Source organism: Sylvia atricapilla, chromosome 6 (assembly GCF_009819655.1).
Source record: "Sylvia atricapilla isolate bSylAtr1 chromosome 6, bSylAtr1.pri, whole genome shotgun sequence".
Lineage (NCBI taxonomy): Eukaryota > Metazoa > Chordata > Aves > Passeriformes > Sylviidae > Sylvia > Sylvia atricapilla.
Genome location: NC_089145.1, coordinates 40,609,987 through 40,624,409, shown reverse-complemented (window position 1 = coordinate 40,624,409; position 14,423 = coordinate 40,609,987). Strand labels below are relative to the sequence as shown.

Sequence of the window (14,423 nt, the reverse complement as noted above, 5' to 3'; positions counted from 1 at the left end):
GTTAAGGGAAGGGTCATACTTTTGTACCAGAGGATTCAACGGGAACAGAACAAAGATCTGCAGGTGATATTCCTGCCACTCATTCCATGCAGCTGCAGGTGTCAGTGTTTGGGATATATTATGTACAAAGCAGACACTAAAACACCTGTCTTGACTGAATTTTGCTGTTTATTTAAGAGCTACTTAATAAATTTTTGGGTTTTCTGTTGGTGGTGTTTTTTTTTTTTCTTTGTTCATCGTTTTGTTTTTTTTTTTTTTTTTTAATTGGCATTGATAATGAAAGCACCATCTTGTTTAAAATGAAGGATTAATTCTGATGCTTTTGATTTGTGGCAGTTGGTGAAGATCCTATAACAGCAGATCCAGGGCTGGCATGGACCTCCCTGTTGAGTCTTTCCACAGCGTGAAGGCCATGCAATCACTAGGAGGGCTTAAGAGCTCATCATATAAATTACAGGCAATTAGAAAAATGTGACCTTGACACAATGTTGTGAGAACAAAGTATTAGAGAAAATGAGGATCTTCTGGTTCTGCAGAGTCAGGGATTGGTGGATGGTAAAAGGCCAACTGTCTTATCATATTTATTTTTGGGGAGAAGGAAGGCAGCATTTTTGAGCTAGTTAATTACAAATTAATTATGCTGAGTTTTGTGATGTTGTACTGAGGTTCCGGCAGTTTTTTTAAATACTGGGTATCTACTCCTTGGGTACTGTGGATGTCACATTCTTTCATTCATGTGTTTTCGTGAATTCAGTTTCATGCAGAAGTCTGTGTGTCCTACTTGTTAAATGTCTCGTGTTTCAGTTCTCTTTTTCCTTTAAACACAGCTGTTGGAGCTGTTTGACAGCGAAGACCCTCGAGAACGAGACTACCTAAAAACAGTCTTGCACAGAATCTATGGCAAGTTCCTGGGTCTTAGAGCATTTATCCGAAAACAGATTAATAATATTTTTCTACGGTAAGTTGTGGAAGAAGGTGCTTTTTGCTTATGAACCCCTTAGGAAACTGATATATTGCTTATATTTAACTTTTCTTTTTTTAGATTTGTTTATGAAACTGAACACTTCAATGGCGTAGCTGAACTGTTGGAAATTTTAGGAAGGTAAGGGAGTCTTTTTTTATTATCTAACTCAGACTTCCCTTGTGGACATGTCAGGATAGTGTCAGATTCGGAAAAAGTATTATGATAATCCCTGATTCTGAAAACAGATGTGAGCACATGCTCATCTTTAAGCCCATGTGCAAATCTCTGTCACATCTTTGCCAAGAATATATAACTACATGCAAGTTACAGCTAAAGTGTTGGATTGATTTTATGTGTATGAGTCCATTAAATACTGCACACTTCCTCCTTACGTGCTGGAGGATTATTTTCTTCTGAGCACACTTAGCAGAGTGGATGTTTGGAGTGAATCTGATTTTGGTAGGTTAATTACTTACAAGACCACCTTGCTTACATAAATTTACAGACCACATAGACAAGGTCTTATCTGTTTGGCAACAGATTTGTGCAGCTGTTGATGTGATTATTTCTAATGGGAGCTGGATTGCTACCTAGATATGTAGTGCTCTGTTAATATAAAGCAGGACCAAAGTCAGCACCTGTTTACAAGTGCTATTTGTAAACAGGTGCTGACTGCTAAATATATTTTAATCTAGAAAGTGCTTGTTCAGATCTCAGTATTGCTCTCTGTGATGATGTTGCTAACAAATATTTCTTTTCTAATTTCCAGTATTATCAATGGTTTTGCTTTACCTCTCAAGGCAGAGCATAAACAGTTTCTGGTGAAGGTGCTGATTCCTTTACATACTGTCAGGAGTTTATCACTCTTCCATGCACAGGTAAAAATTATGAAAATATTTTCTGTTCAGTAAAAATTGCACGTATATATATTTAAGGTTGCTTTGTAAATTTCATGACAGGCACATATAAAGTGGAGGAAATTCTCTAAATGGGGAAAAAAATAAAATGGGTTTTTTCCAAATTAATTCAGTATCTGTTGTATGATAAATATCTAGCTTCTGTTCTGATTAGATAATTAAAAGTATAAAATACATCTGTAATATTTTGGAAATTTTATTTAGTAGTTAAGCTGTCTCTCTAGGTTTTCCTCTCTGTTCTGTTCTCATTCTCCCAAGTTTGCCTTTCCCATTCCCTCTCCCAATAGGATGTTTGGGTTTCCTTAGTCTTGTGCTGTCAAGGCTCTTCTTCACCCTGGCAACCTTCTGAATACTAATACCCACGTTTTTACATTTAATATTTTCCCTCACAGATTCCTTAATACTGCATTTATGCTCTCATACATCTTTTTTTACCTCCAGCTTACATGATGTAATCTTCCCTCTGTTAACTGCTACCTGTTGCCTTTCTCTCTGATTTTCAGATAGTGTGGTATTTCTTATGGTGATAAAGCTCAGCTTTCTAAGTGTGTTACTCCAGGTTTTAGCTGTGTCAACTCATCTTACAAGACTTCTCATTACTTTGTTGTATAAAATTAGTAAAAAGACACCTTTTAAGAGAGTGGCAGAAGCTTCAAAACATTGCTTGTATGATTATATTTAGAATTCCAGGTTGTTCTGATTTTTATTTTATGTGCTTGTCACTCTCATTGTTCTTGTGAAGTGTCCTCTTCTTTCTTGTAAACTGAACTTTGAATGGATTTGCACAGTGCAAACTGTGCATCTCAGTCTACAATTGGATGTAGTTTGAGAGAGCTGAACAGCATCTTGCCTTAAATGTTTTTTTTTTTTTTTTAAAAAGTTGGGGTTTTGTGGTTTCTTTGTAGAAATGTTCTAATTTTGTTTTTGTAAATTCTTACCTCTTCACAGCTGGCGTATTGCATAGTACAGTTTCTGGAGAAGGACCCCTCACTCACAGAACCAGTAAATATTTCTTTCATACTTTTTTTTTTCACTATGAATGGTTTACCCTGTAGAGAGAAAAGTAAAAAAATCTGATTTATTTTTCCTTCTAAATTAGGTCATTAGAGGTTTAATGAAATTCTGGCCAAAAACCTGCAGTCAGAAAGAGGTAAGTGATACGCTAGTATTACAAAAAAGAAGAGTTATTTTGCTCTAAAACATAATAAGCAGGGAATCTTTAAATAACTCGTGGTTGACAGCACATGCTGTGGTGAATCCTGGTATTATTTCTTGTCTTGATGATTTTTCAATACTTTATTTCTAGTTTTTTGAACAGTTTTGACTGTGAAAAGTTTGATAACTGTGGTTTCTATTCACAAAATAAGTTCTGGTACTTGTGCAGAGAATTTTTTAGAAAGGAGAAAATAAACATACTTGAGGATAGCTTGGAAAACTCTGTTAGATTCAGAATTGTTTACGTATAAAGGCAGTGTTTTTCCAGTGAGGATGAAAGATACTTTATGTGGTGTTTACCTACTAAACATGTAAAAGATGCAGTTAAACATGTGAATTTTTGTTTCAGATGCAAATCAGAGTTTCCCCAGTGAGGTTTTGTGAAACAGCAATACAATTCAATTTTGAATATTGCTCTCAAAAATGAGGTAAAATTAGGAGAATCTCCGTAGTTATTAAAGTTTAAGCCTTCGCTCTTCAAATCTTTGTGTGAGACAGGGTTTTCAGCGTGGATGTATATACTGATGGAATTCTGAATTTCATTCAAAATACTGGAAATGCAGCACTTGAAGGAGAAACCTGTCCTTGTTTTGAGGGACTGAGCCCAATAGCTGCCAACAGTAGAAGTGATGACATTTTTTAAGAGAGGGTCTCACTGAGCTAGTGAGGTTTCCATTTCTTCCTGAAGCAGTAGAATTTGAAGATTACCAGCATTCTGCAGAACAAGATGATTTGGAGGTTTTATATTCAGTTTTTTCTTTTTTGCCTTTAGGTCATGTTCCTAGGAGAGCTGGAGGAAATCTTGGATGTAATTGAACCATCCCAATTTGTGAAAATCCAGGAACCTTTGTTTAAACAAATTGCCAAGTGTGTCTCTAGCCCTCATTTTCAGGTCAGTGGTAGAGGTTATTGTTTGTATAGGGATGTATAGTCTCAGTTTGAAAAATAACTCCCCCCCAAATGTAAATATTATTTTATGTTATGTTTTTAAATATTTGTCTTCTGTGGAAGAGGGTATGTTGGGGTGGAAGGTTAGGTCTGAGTTCCATGAATAACTTGTTAGAGGTATTTGGGGTTACAGCACAGAATTTGTCCTTCTGAGCCCCTCTCAAATCCTTAACCTGTGTCCAAGCAGACTTTGAGCCCTTCTCACTCTGGGTGATGACAGGTGCTGGCCCCACAGACCATGGAGGATGGATTTGCTCCCTGCTTTTGGTGCAATATTGTGCAGTTCTTATTTTCTGACTTGTTTCCTTCTAACCACGTAACAGCCTGTCTGGTTAGAGGTGACACAAACTGTAGCCTATTTTAATCACATTGTATAATGGGAGGAAGGGGCGTGAATGGGATGGAAATGGATATATGAAGAGGATATAAAGTTCATGGCCTGTAGTGTCTCCATATTAAGCCTGATGATCTGTCCTGGCACAAAGACAGATGTGACTTTTCAGCTCTTCTTTGGACTACATCTTCTTTTAAATCATAATTCAGATCAGCATCCTCCTTCCTGGCCCCCAGCTCCTCTCCAGGGTAATTACTGTCCTTGGTACCTTTCCCACACTTAAGATTTCTCCTCTCTTATCCAGCCCAGCTACTGGGCCTTACCCTGTCTCCTTCCTCTGGTATCCCAGCACTGCTGGGTTTTTTTCCAACTGCACTCTTCCTGATTTTGAGGGAAAGGGTGATGGGAAGTCTCTCTCTCTCTGCTCCTCCTTCCCCTCCTCAGCTGCAGCACTGATGCTGTGTCTGCACCCAGTCTTCAGTGAGCAATAACACATTGCTCAGGAAATAGAGAGTGAGTGCTGTGGGATCAGAGCTACAGGATAGAAATTTAATTCTATTAATGCATGTTATGCTACTGATTTGAATTTAATTCCAAAACTAATGACTCCTGTTAGCTCATCTTTGTGGAATTTCTCTGTGATTTGTTTTTCCTTCAGAAAATCACAAAATTACAGGTTATCTGGATTCCTGTTAATATTTTATTTCTTTGTCTCGAAGGTGGCTGAAAGAGCGCTGTACTATTGGAATAATGAATACATCATGAGTTTGATAGAGGAGAACTCAAATGTTATACTTCCCATCATGTTTTCCAGCCTTTACAGGATTTCTAAAGAGCACTGGAATCCGTAAGTTTGTGCATTTGCACTTCATCTCACCATTTGACATCCCACTGATAAACTTAGGGGAATGTCTGCTGAAGAGCATCTGAATGGGAGAGATGCAGACTCGAAGCTGCTCTGAGCAAGTGCAACTCTGTTAATGCCAGTATATATTAGTCTGCACTTGAGCTTGTCTCAGTGTTTTTAATTAACTGGTATGTGTACAAAAATCACTACCTTGTGGGATAAAAATAGGCCTTCTCACAAGTTGGAAAAAAGAAGAAATTAAATGTTACATTAATATTGAAGGAAAAATGTTGCTCATCAAGCGTTTCTCCTACGCAGTTTTTTTTATAAATGGGTTGGCTCTTAAGCCTGATTGTAAATTGTCTAGAAGATTATCACTTGGCATTAATAAAGCTTTGTGGCTGTATCATCAGCTGAAACCTTAGGGAGACTTTTGGTGTTGGCATTTTTTTAAAATATCCATGAAACCTACTGACAGTATAATCTTAGGTTGGGTTGTTTTTTCTCAACTTATTTAAATACAGCTGTTCTCTATGAAAAGAATTGAGCAGTTACTTTATATTGATACTGTGATAATTAGGCAATTTTTTTTTTTAACTGAATGACCTGGTAAAAAGTGTCTTCATGAAAAATTCTGTTACATTTAGATGACATATATCCTGTATTTTAGGTGGAAAGTTTCTCTAAGTCAATATGATTAGCATTTGATAAACCCAGTATTTTTAATGAGTTGTGCTATGTGCAGGTCTCAGTTCCTTTGACATCTTATTATAAAATGTTTAATCTTTTCAAACTTTGGCCTTTTTGTTCTGTACCTAGCCAAACTCTCAAGTTTGTATGCTTACCTGACAAATCTAATGCTGCTGGAAAGCCTCTGTAACTTAACACTGGTCACAAAAGGGTGTTTTCCATGGCACGGTACTCCAGTATCAGTCTCCAACCTTTTATATTATGCACTGGGATGCTTCTGGTAATGAGAATATTCCAGCATCCCAGTTCACAGGGTTTTCATACCCATAGCTATTTTGTTACTTGAGCCAGGTAAAGACACATCTTAATTAAAGGAGATAGTTAAAGAATTTTTGTATTTAGAAGACAATTTTTCATGTAGGCAACAAAAATGAAAGTTTATTTAAAGAGATGAGAGAGACAGGGGAGTGTGGGAAATGGCACACAGAAATTTTGTGCTGTAAGGATCAGCTCCAAACGTTCCTGGCACTTGTACTGTTGATTCACTGCCTCCTGGCTGAAGAGCTGCTTCTTAAGCAGCCCTGGGTCTGAATATGACAGCCGGAGTAGTGGATCAGGAACTGTGAAAAGGAAAATGAATATGAACTGTATGGGCACAAGGAAATCACTCTTGAAATACAGCTTTGTATTTTGCATAGACGCAGTGAATATTCAGCTTCATAGAAGAGTCATAAGGAAATATGAATCACTTTCATTTTGTGTTTGAATCCTATTCCTTCTGCCAGCATTGATGATTTGAATCTCTGAAGTTGCATTCGGAATTGCTCCACAGCATGAGAGAAGAGACTGTAGTTATATGTAATAGCTTTCTGTTGTTGCCTTTTACCCTAGAGTTTTGGCCTGCTCTATTTCAGTAGTCAGCAGGGACATGAAAGCTGATTCTCACCTTTAAGTATGTAAATCAAAAGTAGTTTCACTGAAATCGAAGAATTTACATAACCATACTTGCAGGAACAGAATTGGTCACAGAAAGGCTGGGAAGAGAAGACACTTTTTATTTCACGTTTGATTTCACCTGAAACTAATGGATTCCTTTCTTTCTTCTTCTTCCATGTTTCACAGGGCTATTGTGGCTTTAGTCTACAATGTGTTGAAGGCATTTATGGAAATGAACAGCACCATGTTTGACGAGCTGACAGCCACTTACAAGTCAGATCGTCAGCGGTAACTTTTTACGGCTTTTTTTTTTGTCAGCTGTGCACATGGCCTGCAGTTTAGTTCACCCCTTACACTCAGGTGCAATTGCATAATCTCAGACATAATAGACACTGCACCATTTTTGCCCTTGCCTGCTCGTCAGGTTTTTCATTGCAGGATGTGAAATTGTGTGTGCAGGTTGTTCTTTTAACCTTTAGTAGATGCAGTCTCTGTTGCATGGCTTGGGAATCCACATTCCTGTTGCAATTCCTTTTTGACTCTCTATTCCAAAATACTTAAATGTATCAGGATCTTCAATAATAAAAGGAAAACAAGAGTTTAAAGGTAACACTTTACTTAAAGACTTGGAAAAAAAAAAGTTACACTGAGATTTGGAGCCACCTGAGGGAAAACCCTTAAGATAACTGCTGCATGTGGTCTTAAAGCAAAGGGACATCTCTCAGCCTTTTTCTTATTCAGAGGTCCTGCTGTATCTGAGTCTTTCCGCATGCAGGATCCATTCAGTATGCCATTCATAGAGGCATTAGTTCAACTCCAGTGGTAGCTTATGTTTTCTCCTATTTTCCCTAATCTTTATTTCTCCATTACAATGCAGCATCTTTTCTCATAAGTTTCACCTTATGGGGTGAAAAAAATGAGGAAATTTCAGGAGCTTTGAACAGTTTGCAACTTCATTTAAGTCCTTGGCTGTGACTCAGGGTTCCCCCAAGCAATGCAAAAGGCACTGCATGTCCACAGAGGTTTTTAGGGCAGTCCAACCTTGGAAATCTCTTGGCTGTTGTAGTTTCTTTTCTGTGACTGGAGTTACACTGACATTTCATTCCACTTTGTTTTATAGCCCAAAAAATCTGCACATAACAGGCTAATTAATTGATACTTATTTTTAGAGACTTTTTTTAAAGATCTGTTTAAACTAAGAAGCCAGATATTTTTGGTATGTATTGGTAAATAGGTGCCAATCTCTTAGTTGAGACAAAACTGAGATGTGGTTTCTTAGCAAAAAAGACAGAGTTTTAGGAGTGATCATCTAATCCAGCTGTTCATGGAGGCAGCTTGGTGACCTAAATCACTTTGTGTTGCACTTTGCCACTTCAGGTGAGAAATTCTGTTCTGAACTGGACCAGACCCTGCAGTGGTGTGTTGCATGTCAGGGTTATGGGAGAGGTTTAGTGACTGAACTGCACAAATAAGTCCTTTTGCACCTCCTGGCATTGTATTTCTTACTGAAGCTGGTGCTAATCATTTGACCATTTTTGTTTACTTCTTATAATTTTAAAATCTAAATGTATAAACCAGGGTTTTTACCTTAATGTTTTCAGAAAATCTTTGACATCTTAATAAAACCACATTTGAAAAGGGTAGCTTTGATACCACTTAAAGCTTGAGGAGAAATATGTTCAATATTAATGGCTGGGATAGGTCAAATAGTTCAGTTGGATGAGGTGATCATCCTCTAACAGACCTTTAGGTAAGCCGGCATGTATTTCCTAATGATTAGAAGATAAATATTGGTAAGTAGCCTGAAAATGTAAGGCTATTTCACTTATTCTTGTATTTAGTTTTAAATACTTTCCAGTAACAATAGGCTCTTTTTTTTTTTTTCCTTTTACTGTTCTTCAGGGATTTATCTGAAAGTTGTTTGTACATTTTATATATGTTTAAAATCCTCTTGGGAAATCAAAATTACAAACAAATGAGCCAGATGTTGGTATGGGGATTGAATTAAAGTGTGTAGGAATGTTTCTAATCCCTTGAAATACTTCTCAAGACTTCTGTAATGTGCCTGGCAGAGAATCTGTGTATCTGTCATTGTTAGATTTCCATTTCATCTGAACCTGCAAGGTGATGTCATAGAACTTGAAAGCATTTTGTGCCTTGCAGTCTCGAGGAGATTTATTCACAGTAAGCTGTGGCAGAGACAGGAAATTTAGAAAGCAAACAATGCAGGTAAAGTAAATGTTAGGTTTGCTGTTTAATTTTCTCAAATCAGCCACTGAAGTCTGTTGTTAAAGCAAATGCTACATAGATCTTGCAGGAATTTGGTGTGGAAAGAGTAACTCACTGAATAAAAGGCACATCTTGTAGGTTGAACTTTGCCTTGGTTGGTGCCTAAGCTATAGGGAAGCCAGCAGTCAATGTAAGTAAAAACAGTGATTCTAAAAGAATCAGGGAATGCTTTCTATCTAGAAAGCCACTGTGATTTATGAAGATATAAATAATCTTGAATAAATAAACATAAAAATACTTAAATAACTTGGTGCATAATAAATTTTTTATAATCTTGACAAATTAATTCTATAATAAAATTCCACTGTATTTTTAATTCCTCATTATAAATTGGTGTCTGTGAACACTGTCACTTTGCTCAGCTTATGTTCTCATACTGCTTTGTTTAGTTAAATTAATGTAGGTAGCAAAGGAAAAAAAAGGAAAAAAATTAAAAAATCAAATATATGTTAGGAAAATTGCAGTTGTGTTCAAGAAAATTCATGCAGCTACCTAATGTCAACTGTATGTTTTTTAGCATAAATATTATACCGTCTTCTCTCCTGCTAACTCTTTGTTTTATTTCATCTGTCAGTGAGAAGAAGAAAGAGAAAGAGCGTGAAGAACTGTGGAAAAAACTGGAGGATTTGGAATTAAAGAGAGGTCTTAGACGTGATGGAATAATTCCAACTTAACAAAAAAACAAAACAGCATTATTAACCTGTGGAGTCACACATTTATGTAGTAGAAGATGGAGCAACAGTTTTCTGTATTGTGCAACTTTACAGTAGATTTCACATTTGTTTCATTATTACAACAGCACTGTATATACCTGTCTCTAAGTAAAGGAAAAAAATAAGGACTTTAATCCAAAGTTTGGACAACAGATGGACTTCTCAGAACTTTGCAAACATAATCATTGTTTTAACCCTTCTTTAAAACCAGTCTTCAAAGATCTGTTGATGAAAATTGCAATGTCAGATTCCATTGTCAGGACCTGTTCCTTATTTATCGTTAGCAGAGAGTATAATACAACTTTCAAATGTGAACAATCTTAAAATTTAGCTTGTCTTTCTGCTAAACTGTTACGTGTATTTATAGTAAAAGAGAAAAAAGACTGTCATTTCCTTATGAGTTTGTGTAACATCCTCCTTCTCTGGATAACTTTACTGTAATTTGACTTTCTTTTCCTTTTGCACATCTTCATAAGTTGAATGTCCATTCAGATCAGGGCCATGAAAACCATTGGTCCTGAATAAAAGTTTTGTTTACTGGTGTGAGCATTTTTTTAGTACCAGGCTATCTCTGGTGCTTCCTTAATTTGAACATTAGGAATTAAAAAACATGTAGGTGATGAACATAGTAGGAAAGGGAGCTTTGGATTCGTGCACCTGTTTATTGCAAATCCAAATTAGTGTCCACAATCCTTGGAAAAAAAATAAAAAGGGCAGTGGTTAATACCCTGGACTTCAATACCTAACCAGTGTTAGTGATACAGCATTGGGCACATGTACCAGGGTTGGTTTAGAAACACTTAATTGCTGAATTACTACAGTATGTTCTTATTGGACCGTTTAGAAAGAATAAAGACACATGCTAAACAACACAAGCATGAAATTGATCTCCAGTGGTCATGGATCTAATTGGAAATTGAGTTGAGATGGCAGTTTGGACGGTTTGGAGTCGTTGCCTTACTTTTTAATATGTATTTATAAAGTGTTCCAGCAAAAGAGGATGTAGCCTCTAAGAAACATACTCTAGTGTTTTTGTGGTTCTAGTACTATTACTCTTCACAGTACCAGCCCTATGGTCTTAGCTGGAAAGGATTCTGGATTATACACTTCTGCATTCTCATCTGGATGCTCATTCCTAACTACTGTATTTGTTACCAAAAGTGGTTCTACAAATGCTACTGAAAAAAAAAAAATCTGGAAATCCTAATGTTCTGAGTATTAATAATAAAGTTTAAAATGCTTTTATATCAAAGGTGCATTGTGACCAAATTGTTTAAAACAAAAGAGGAAAAAATACAAAAAGAAGAGGGCTGTATTATAAGTATACATTATTGGCTATCTGCTTTGTATTTGAAAGTGGAATCTTACATCTTTGGTAGGTAAAATGCTGATAAGACTTATGTACAGTATATATTTAGCTAATGCAGTTGCATTATTCTATACCGGAAGGTATGTGTTTCAGGATTTTTCTCCAGGATGCTTTTGAACTGTTATAGACATATGACAACAGTGAATTGATAATCCTAAACCATCAATCCAGCAGTATTTACAGTATCAAAATGAATTGGTGTTCATGAGTCTTTGTGATAGTTGCAAACATGAATTTATGACCTGTTGCCATTGATAGAAATACAGTATAAATACAAGCTTGTATATTTTTTCTTTCTACCATTTAAATATACAGTAGAATTTGAAGTTTTCTTCTTTTCAGGCATGGAAAAAAGGTAAAAAAGAATTCCCTCCCAGACTACTGACTGTTTCAGGATTATCAGGTCACAGTTTGTACGCCTGGGTCTGCACACACAAATGTTGTAAACTCAAGGTTTTGTAAGAACTGATACTGTTAATTCTGGAAAAAAAGAAAAAAAAAAAAAAGTGGAACTAGTCATATGCAACACCAAACACGACATGATTTTATGGGATTATTATGAGCTTCTTTTAAGAACATTGACTGGGACGCAATGTAAATTAGGCAGTTAATGTCATAGTTGAAACATTTTATTTTAAAGTGCTGAAGCAAAGCTGCAAGCTGAAATACTGAAGATTAAATAAATTTATAACAAATCATGTCCCTTAGCCCATTGATTTTGACAGTCTTTTATTTCTGTTACCAAAAAAAAAAAAAAAAAAAAACCCCAACGAAAAAACTTAGTGTGATTTCTGTGCGAAATGATCATTTCACAGTATACAAGAGGGTGGGCTCAAACTCATGCTCAAAGACTATGTTCCATTGTGAAAAACTGAGAAAGAATGGAGGAATAAAACTTCATGTTTTTCACCTGGTGGAGTAAAACACAACAATGTGAAATTAGAAAAAGCACCTTGTCCTGTACTTAGAGTTTAGGTGAGTGTTGTTTGTTCATAACTACTTTTGGTTTTGCCATGTCATTCTGCTATTGATCATACAAACCTGAGGAGAACCTGGTGGGTTCAATATTCCGTGGCCTCTGCCATGGGGACAGCGTGGAGTGTCTGACGTTTATAGATGATTTATCACTTCTGAGAAGGAATGTTCCTTTAAGGAGAAGGAGATGATGTGCTGTTGTTATGAAGTCACTTGACTCTAAAGGCTGGGTGATGCACCTGAAGAAGCACGTGCTGCCAGCGCCATGTCCGGCCCCACAGGGCTCCCACTGCTCCCGCTGGAGCTGCAGGAGGAGGAAGAGGAAGGCAGCCCGTGGGCCCAAGTGTGATCAGTGTGTCATAAATTACACTTTGGTTTGCTTCTTGAGTTCCACCAACCACCTCTGTTTGTGTCAATGTTGTTCTTGACTGCTCGTCCGGCAGGCGTTGGGTGGTCCTGCGTGTCCTGGGCCACGTTGGTCTCAGGGGGAAGGGTTTGGAGCACTGTCTGCTCACAGGAAAGAGCTGCGAGGGCATCGGGTCATGGGGATGTAACAACTGTACAAGTAAAGTTCCTCTCATGCACTCTGAATTGACCACACGTTGCTTTCTTCATCTTGCACGTCTCCCTTACTGTTTTCCTTTTGTTGCTTTTGAGTGTTTTTTGTCTCTCTTCCAAAGGTTGGAATGCTTTAAATAAAAGTATTCTAGTGCCGTTGGAGTGTTCGCTAGCAGGGTAAATTTAATCTTGGTTTTGTTAGCATAAGTAAAAGGGTTTAATTTATTTTTTTATCTGTTCTCAATTGTGGAAATATTGAGGGTGTTAAGGCCAAGAATTGCTTGAGTAAGAGACACAGCAGCTGTACTTATATTATGTGTGCTCTCTCACTCGATGGAAAAGAAAATATATTAAGAGCTCTAAAAAGCTCTTTATTGTTTTGTAAGGAGTGGGAAAGATGAGATTCTCCTCCCTCCAAGTAGAACTGACATAACTTCCTTTTAGTTTTGTCTTTGAAAACAAAGATGCCCTTTTCTCTTAATTGTGTGACACCACTATCCCAAAGCAGTTGCCCTTAAAGAAGACAAAGGTGATGATGCTCAAGGTTGAAGAATGTTTTTATTTACTTACAGCTTTTTAAATTTGGCTCATGTGCTTCCCTTAGCAGCTCTGGAGTGAGCTATGAATTAGTTTTTCCTAGTTGGTATGTGCAGCAGATTTTATGTAGCCCAGTTTTCCATTTTGAACTCTATGAAGCAGCATCTTGAAACAGAATGGAAGGACTTTTGGTTGAAAACTTGTATCCAAGTGTTGCTTCCCATCCACAGAAGCCTGTGTTTTTATCACGACCTCTCTGAGTAAGAGTTTTTGTTACTTGGATCACTTGCTGTAAATATGTTGTATTCATAACCTCATGGAGCCATGAGGAGTTTTCAAATATAAATAGTACTGATACATTTCTTCTTGTTGTCCCATTTTTGATTGTAGTATAGCGAATGACCTGTCATGCTTTTTGTTTCAAGCTTAGCATTTAGATTCATAGATCTTAATATTTTAGCATTTCATTGTTTAAGCAGGAGAGGGCAGCAAAAGTTCATTTTTCCCCATAGGAATGCTCTGGTCCCATTACTGTTTTTAAACTTAGGTGCATCTAACTGTCTGTGGGTAGGGGGGAAAACTAAAACTTTTTTATATATATTAAAAGGTGCATATGAAAATACATAGACTGGTCCAACCAGACTGTGAAAATGTCTTCTACTCTACATCCAAGTAATAATAAAAATATCTTCCACCTCTGGATAAAATACATGCAGGTCTTAAACTCTTGGATTCTAATGTCATTCTTTGAAAACAGTTTACTTTCTTAAAAATGGTATCAAAGAAACTCAAACTCAATGGTGCTCCCAGCTATAAATGTGTTATCTTCCTCTTTTGCACATGCTCAAGAGGCTCTGTACTGTGGGTGCATCTTAATAAAGAAGCAATGAAGTGTTTTCCAGGTGCTTGGCTTTTTTTTCCACCTCTTCCCATCTAAACCTCATGAGCCTTTTCAACAGTAAACTTGGCGGTAGTCAGGTACCCATCTGCATGTATCAAATGTCAGGACTCGTCTGGAGAAAAAAAAACCAAACAAAAATGAAGCAATGAGGTGGCAAATTAAGTTTCAGCCAGAATTATTGTAGTAAACACTCAGTTTTCATTAAGTGAATTTTTTTTCGGAGGTCCTCT

At 36.9% G+C, this 14,423-nt stretch overlaps 1 protein-coding gene across 3 annotated transcripts in view; it reads left to right on the top strand.

Moving 5' to 3' along the window:
- The window catches only part of PPP2R5E (protein phosphatase 2 regulatory subunit B'epsilon), a 73,061-nt gene extending 59,410 nt beyond the window's left edge, over window positions 1-13,651 (top strand). For 2 of the 3 annotated variants that reach the window (XM_066321626.1, XM_066321625.1), the window contains exons 6-14: window positions 828-958; window positions 1,043-1,102; window positions 1,734-1,842; window positions 2,830-2,883; window positions 2,981-3,031; window positions 3,869-3,988; window positions 5,098-5,225; window positions 7,038-7,139; window positions 9,715-13,651. In XM_066321626.1, the coding sequence (XP_066177723.1) occupies window positions 828-958; window positions 1,043-1,102; window positions 1,734-1,842; window positions 2,830-2,883; window positions 2,981-3,031; window positions 3,869-3,988; window positions 5,098-5,225; window positions 7,038-7,139; window positions 9,715-9,814 (855 nt within the window). In that variant the 3' untranslated portion in view covers window positions 9,815-13,651. The remainder of the gene's footprint in view (window positions 1-827; window positions 959-1,042; window positions 1,103-1,733; window positions 1,843-2,829; window positions 2,884-2,980; window positions 3,032-3,868; window positions 3,989-5,097; window positions 5,226-7,037; window positions 7,140-9,714) is intronic. The other variant, XM_066321627.1, reaches the window with a different exon arrangement.
- The last annotated feature ends 772 nt before the right edge of the window (window positions 13,652-14,423 follow it).